Below are 7929 nucleotides of genomic sequence, written 5' to 3' on the forward strand. Positions count from 1 at the left end.
TCACGAGAAATGTAACTATTGTTGATGATATATGATATTTCATTTACAATTTGATTGTAATTTGTGGTTGTAAAAGAAAGTAACAGTTGAAGAAGCTGGATTGAGCAGTTAAACAGAATTTCATTCCAACGGCTCATGAATCTTTTGGATTTGTGTCCCGGTGCCTGGGGACTCACTTTGATGTTTAAACCTTTTGGTACAGTTTTACTTTGAATATAATTTTGTAAGTTTGATAAATGATGTTCAGTTTGTAGTTTCTTTTTAGTTAAAGATCTTAGTTTCTTGAAATGCTGTGCGCTATCCATGTTGTAAAGATAGCGATAGATTTGAATGGATTACACAAACATGTGTGTAATGCGTGCTACTGGAGATAATAATATAAGTGCCTATAAATAGCACGACATACAAATCTATGGGAGTGTGGATTAATCAGTACAGAGATTAATTCAATTACACAAATAAAATTATAGATTGCCTAACAATGTAATTTTGAAAGTATAGCTTTGAAAGCATTAAAAGATCAAGAGGATATTGTAATAAAACCTGCCGACAAAGGGGGTGCTGTGGTTGTCATGAATAAAACAGATTATATACCAGAGGGGAATCGCCAACTTTCAAACTCTAATTTTTATAAACAATTAACCACAGATCCAACGCTTAATACTATTCGAAGGATCAACACCATCCTACAAGAGATGTTCGACAACAAGCATATAGACAATGACACCTTTGATTATCTCCGACCTCTTGAGAACGAAGCAAAGGCCGGACGATTCTATATGTTGCCTAAAATACATAAAACGGGCAATCCAGGTCGACCAATTGTATCAGCGAATAGTCATCCAACTGAAAAGATATCAGAATTTGTAGACCATCATCTAAGACCTCATGTGAAAGAACTACCATCATTCATTCAAGACACAACTGATTATCTAAAGAAAATGGAAAGCCTCAATCCTTTACCAAGCAATACTATACTTGCATCCATGGACGTGTCTTCTTTATATACCAACATTCCACAAGACGAAGGAATAGCAGCGTGTCAAGAGGCATGGAACACTCGTAGTGAAAAAAATCCTCCTACCGAGTGCCTTGTTACACTTCTCAAACTAGTACTGGAGAATAGCAACTTCTCTTTCAATGAAAAACACTATCTCCAGATAGACGGTACTAGTATGAGCACAAAAATGGCACCGTCATATGCCAACATATTTATGGGCCAACTTGAAAAACGCCTCTTGGCTAGTGCTCCATATCAGCCCTTATCATGGTTCCGATTCATTGACGATATTGATTTCAAATGGACAGATTCACAAGAACATCTTAATGAATTTCTAGAACACTGTAACTCTTTCCACCATTCAATAAAATTTACATCTGAATTCTCTATGGAGAAAATTAACTTCCTCGATACTACGAGTTACATCAAGAACGGAACCATTATAACGGACCTTCATACCAAACAAACGGACAAACATCAATTCCTTTCTCCAAAAAGTTGCCATCCTAAACATTGCTCCCGCGGTATCCCATTCAGCCAGGCATTACGAATCAAGAGAATATGCTCTAATGAAAATACGAAAGATACTAGACTTGGACAACTTCGTAAACATCTAGTTGTTCGAGGATACAATAACAACATCATTGATAGCGCTTTCGAAAGAGCAAACAAAACTAGTCGCCAAGAACTTCTTGAGTACAAAGATAAGAATAAAGCAGCTAACAGAACACCCCTTGTACTCACTTACCATCCTGATTTTAAAAATGTGTCATCCATTGTTCAGAAGCATTGGAAAATTATAGAAAATGATTTAAATCTAAAAAAAGTATTTTCATCACCACCAGTCATGGCCTTCAGAAGACCTAAAAACATCCGTGACAAATTAGTGACTTCTGTATTAGTAAAGCAGCCTACTCCATCGCCCGGTTGCTACAAACAATGTGGTCGAAGGAATTGTTTGTGTTGTAAAGCTGCCAATACAAGCAGTTCTTTCATCAGCTCCGTTACTAAACAAAATTATACCATCTACTCAAATTCCAACTGCAAAACGGAGAACTCAATTTATATATTAACATGTGACACTTGTGGCATTCAGTATGTGGGAGAAACAATGGACAAATTTAATATTCGGCTTAATAACCATCGTTCATCGTACAAAACCAACAAAAACTGTCCTCTCACAAGACATCTTCGTTCTACGAAACATCCTTTTGAAAATGTCACTTTCCAAATTATAGAAGTCAACACCGAGTGGGACACCACGGCGAGAAGGAGAAGAGAAAACTTTTGGATCCACCAACTCCACACTTTAGAACCTGATGGTCTTAACGAAAAAGACGAGAAAAGATACAGGAAAGAAAAAGAATAATTTAAAAACAAAGCATCGTCCTTTTTATCCCGTAATATCGGCCAATGGACGTTGCTAATTTCAACTTCCAATTATGTATTTTTAAGGCAGCTAAATCCAAGAGCAACATATACATGGAGCTGCAAAAATTTATTTATTTTTTTATTTTTAAGGCAGCTCAATCCAAATTCAACATAGACATTGAGCTGCAAAATTGTCTTAAATTTTTTTCTTATTTTCAAGGCAGCTAAGTTCAACATATACATTGAGCTGCAAAAGTTTCTTATCATCTACATCCGATTTCACATGGATAGATGCACGCTTGATAAAGCTAGTTGGTCTAGCGAAATATTGCGTTTATTTTCATCATTTTGTAAATATTTTAAACATTCTTATATTTACATATTAAATAGTGTGTTAAAATTACATTGTTAGGCAATCTATAATTTTATTTGTGTAATTGAATTAATCTCTGTACTGATTAATCCACACTCCCATAGATTTGTATGTCATGTGCTGCTATTTATAGGCACTTTTATTATTATCTCCAGTAGCACGCATTACACACATGTTTGTGTAATCCATTCAAATCTATCGCTATCTTTACAACATGGATAGCGCACAGCATTTCAAGAAACTAAGATCTTTAACTAAAAAGAAACTACAAACTGAACATCATTTATCAAACTTACAAAATTATATTCAAAGTAAAACTGTACCAAAAGGTTTAAACATCAAAGTGAGTCCCCAGGCACCGGGACACAAATCCAAAAGATTCATGAGCCGTTGGAATGAAATTCTGTTTAACTGCTCAATCCAGCTTCTTCAACTGTTACTTTCTTTTACAACCACAAATTACAATCAAATTGTAAATGAAATATCATATATCATCAACAATAGTTACATTTCTCGTGACGATTTAGCAATAATTAAACGTCGCCTCGCAGATATTGAAAAAATTGAACTATCGAAACATAAAGAAAAACAAAAAAATAAATTTCAAAGAGATAAAATTCAAACTGTCAATTTAAATCAGCCTATGAATAATATTGATACAACAAACCATAAGACCCCTAGAAAAAGAAAATTTAAAAGACGGAAACAAAAACCTGAAAGCATTGTTGTAAATTTGTCATCTAAAGAACTTACAAGTGCTGAGGAATCTCTTTTAAGTAAAGGTTTAAATTTCTGTCCCATCCCATCAACTGTAAATAACTTTCAGCTAGACGAAGACCTAGACCAATTCGCTAGACGTTTACGCTTGAAAGATTTTTTCTACAATAGGGGCAAGAAAAACCTTGAAGAAGCCGGATTAACAGATTCAGATACTGACACCAATGAAGAAGTCACGTCCATCCCAAAATTTAGGAAAAAAAGTTCATGGAAACCACCAAAGAGTAAAAATGATAACTTGGAGTCATTCATTAACTACGTGAGGTCTGATATAAAGTCCTGTATAACAAATACAAGAAATTATAATTTATCCAAGTCAGAAAGTATAGCTTTGAAAGCATTAAAAGATCAAGAGGATATTGTAATAAAACCTGCCGACAAAGGGGGTGCTGTGGTTGTCATGAATAAAACAGATTATATAGCAGAGGGGAATCGCCAACTTTCAAACTCTAATTTTTATAAACAATTAACCACAGATCCAACGCTTAATACTATTCGAAGGATCAACACCACCCTACAAGAGATGTTCGACAACAAGCATATAGACAATGACACCTTTGATTATCTCCGACCTCTTGAGAACGAAGCAAAGGCCGGACGATTCTATATGTTGCCTAAAATACATAAAACGGGCAATCCAGGTCGACCAATTGTATCAGCGAATAGTCATCCAACTGAAAAGATATCAGAATTTGTAGACCATCATCTAAGACCTCATGTGAAAGAACTACCATCATTCATTCAAGACACAACTGATTATCTAAAGAAAATGGAAAGCCTCAATCCTTTACCAAGCAATACTATACTTGCATCCATGGACGTGTCTTCTTTATATACCAACATTCCACAAGACGAAGGAATAGCAGCGTGTCAAGAGGCATGGAACACTCGTAGTGAAAAAAATCCTCCTACCGAGTGCCTTGTTACACTTCTCAAACTAGTACTGGAGAATAACAACTTCTCTTTCAATGAAAAACACTATTTCCAGATAGACGGTACTAGTATGGGCACAAAAATGGCACCGTCATATGCCAACATATTTATGGGCCAACTTGAAAAACGCCTCTTGGCTAGTGCTCCATATCAGCCCTTATCATGGTTCCGATTCATTGACGATATTGATTTCAAATGGACAGATTCACAAGAACATCTTAATGAATTTCTAGAACACTGTAACTCTTTCCACCATTCAATAAAATTTACATCTGAATTCTCTATGGAGAAAATTAACTTCCTCGATACTACGAGTTACATCAAGAACGGAACCATTATAACGGACCTTCATACCAAACAAACGGACAAACATCAATTCCTTTCTCCAAAAAGTTGCCATCCTAAACATTGCTCCCGCGGTATCCCATTCAGCCAGGCATTACGAATCAAGAGAATATGCTCTAATGAAAATACGAAAGATACTAGACTTGGACAACTTCGTAAACATCTAGTTGTTCGAGGATACAATAACAACATCATTGATAGCGCTTTCGAAAGAGCAAACAAAACTAGTCGCCAAGAACTTCTTGAGTACAAAGATAAGAATAAAGCAGCTAACAGAACACCCCTTGTACTCACTTACCATCCTGATTTTAAAAATGTGTCATCCATTGTTCAGAAGCATTGGAAAATTATAGAAAATGATTTAAATCTAAAAAAAGTATTTTCATCACCACCAGTCATGGCCTTCAGAAGACCTAAAAACATCCGTGACAAATTAGTGACTTCTGTATTAGTAAAGCAGCCTACTCCATCGCCCGGTTGCTACAAACAATGTGGTCGAAGGAATTGTTTGTGTTGTAAAGCTGCCAATACAAGCAGTTCTTTCATCAGCTCCGTTACTAAACAAAATTATACCATCTACTCAAATTCCAACTGCAAAACGGAGAACTCAATTTATATATTAACATGTGACACTTGTGGCATTCAGTATGTGGGAGAAACAATGGACAAATTTAATATTCGGCTTAATAACCATCGTTCATCGTACAAAACCAACAAAAACTGTCCTCTCACAAGACATCTTCGTTCTACGAAACATCCTTTTGAAAATGTCACTTTCCAAATTATAGAAGTCAACACCGAGTGGGACACCACGGCGAGAAGGAGAAGAGAAAACTTTTGGATCCACCAACTCCACACTTTAGAACCTGATGGTCTTAACGAAAAAGACGAGAAAAGATACAGGAAAGATAAAGAATAATTTAAAAACAAAGCATCGTCCTTTTTATCCCGTAATATCGGCCAATGGACGTTGCTAATTTCAACTTCCAATTATGTATTTTTAAGGCAGCTAAATCCAAGAGCAACAGATACATGGAGCTGCAAAAATTTATTTATTTTTTTATTTTTAAGGCAGCTCAATCCAAATTCAACATAGACATTGAGCTGCAAAATTTTCTTAATTTTTTTTCTTATTTTCAAGGCAGCTAAGTTCAACATATACATTGAGCTGCAAAAGTTTCTTATCATCTACATCCGATTTCACCTGGATAGATGCACGCTTGATAAAGCTAGTTGGTCTAGCGAAATATTGCGTTTATTTTCATCATTTTGTAAATATTTTAAACATTCTTATATTTACATATTAAATAGTGTGTTAAAATTACATTGTTAGGCAATCTATAATTTTATTTGTGTAATTGAATTAATCTCTGTACTGATTAATCCACACTCCCATAGATTTGTATGTCATGTGCTGCTATTTATAGGCACTTATATATATATATATATATATATACAACTCGTCTTAACATCAACCCAACAATGTTAGATCTGTAAATTTGCTTTCGCAAATTTTTGGTTCTTCCCTCGCCGGGATTCGAACCCATGCTACTGTGATATCGTGACACCAAATCGCCTGCACTGCAGCCGTCCCGCTAGACCACACGACCACCTGGGCTCTCAAAAAAAGAGCTTTCGGTGGCCATATGTTACCTTTCCACGTCAGTTTTAATCTAGCGGCGTACTACAGTACATGATATATAAGGCATGAAGATGTTATTGTTACAGATCAGCTAAATTATCTATAGTAAAGGATCCTACAAATTAATGTAATATACAGTCACAGAATATAATTATATATATATATAATAAAAACTATAAAACAAATTCCCACCTATGTGACACATGGGAATTTGTTTTATAGTTTTTATTATACAATCATTCAGAGACTTTATGTATATATATATATATATATATATATCCATCAGATCGCCAACAATGATGGTGATACATGGCTGTGTACATAATGTATATACAACTCGTCTAAACATCAACCCAACAATGTTAGATCTGTAAATTTGCTTTCGCAAATTTTTTATTCTTCCCTCGCCGGGATTCGAACCATGCTACTGTGATATCGTGACACCAAATCGCCTGCCCTGCAGCCGTCCCGCTAGACCACACGACCACATGGGCTCTCAAAAAAAGAGCTCACGATGGGCATGTGTTACCTTTCCACGTCAGTTTTAATCTAGCGGCGTACTACAGTACATGATATATAAGGCATGCAGATGTTATTGTTACAGATCAGCTAAATTATCTATAGTAAAGGATCCTACAAATTAATGTAAGATACAGTCACAGAAAATAATTATATTCATAAGTACGTCTGAGTCAGTGACAACCCTACAACAGATGTATCCATCAGATCGCCATCAATGATGGTGATACATGGCTGTGTACATAATGTATATACAACTCGTCTAAACATCAACCCAACAATGTTAGATCTGTAAATTTGCTTTCGCAAATTTTTGGTTCTTCCCTCGCCGGGAATCGAACCATGCTACTGTGATATCGTGACACCAAATCGTCTGCACTGCAGCCGTCCCGCTAGACCACACGACCACCTGGGCTCTAAAAAAAAGAGCCTCGGTGGGCATGTGTTACCTTTCCACGTCAGTTTTGATCTAGCGGCGTACTACAGTACATGATATATAAGGCATGAAGATGTTATTGTTATAGATCAGCTAAATTATCTATAGTAAAGGATCCTACAAATTAATGTAAGATACAGTCACAGAAAATAATTATATTCATAAGTACGTCTGAGTCAGTGACAACCCTACAACAGATGTATCCATCAGATCGCCATCAATGATGGTGATACATGGCTGTGTACATAATGTATATACAACTCGTCAAAACATCAACCCAACAATGTTAGATCTGTAAATTTGCTTTCGCAAATTTTTCGTTCTTCCCTCGCCGGGATTCGAACCATGCTACTGTGATATCGTGACACCAAATCGCCTGTACTGCAGCCGTCTCGCTAGACCACACGATTTACATCTGTTGTAGGGTTGTCACTGACTCAGGCGTACTTATGAATATAATTATTTTCTGTGACTGTTTCTTACATTAATTTGTAGGATCCTTTACTATAGATAATTTAGCTGATCTTGAAATT

At 35.9% G+C, this 7929-nt stretch overlaps 2 protein-coding genes across 2 annotated transcripts; both read left to right on the plus strand.

Annotated features, from left to right (window-relative positions):
* Positions 1 to 572: 572 nt before the first annotated feature.
* Positions 573 to 2369, plus strand: LOC134697964 (uncharacterized). Its single transcript, XM_063560249.1, has one exon. The coding sequence runs from the start codon at positions 573 to 575 to the stop codon at positions 2367 to 2369; it is 1797 nt and encodes a 598-aa protein (XP_063416319.1).
* A 1018-nt stretch (positions 2370 to 3387) lies between these two features.
* LOC134697965 (uncharacterized) lies at positions 3388 to 5718 on the plus strand. Its single transcript, XM_063560250.1, has one exon. The coding sequence runs from the start codon at positions 3388 to 3390 to the stop codon at positions 5716 to 5718; it is 2331 nt and encodes a 776-aa protein (XP_063416320.1).
* Positions 5719 to 7929: the final 2211 nt, after the last annotated feature.

This window comes from Mytilus trossulus, chromosome 14 (assembly GCF_036588685.1).
Source record: "Mytilus trossulus isolate FHL-02 chromosome 14, PNRI_Mtr1.1.1.hap1, whole genome shotgun sequence".
NCBI lineage: Eukaryota > Metazoa > Mollusca > Bivalvia > Mytilida > Mytilidae > Mytilus > Mytilus trossulus.

Bases quoted from the DNA above. Each gene is read 5' to 3' on its own strand.
- LOC134697964 (XM_063560249.1), top strand. From the start codon at position 573: ATGAATAAAACAGATTATATACCAGAGGGGAATCGCCAACTTTCAAAC.
- LOC134697965 (XM_063560250.1), top strand. From the start codon at position 3,388: ATGAATAATATTGATACAACAAACCATAAGACCCCTAGAAAAAGAAAA.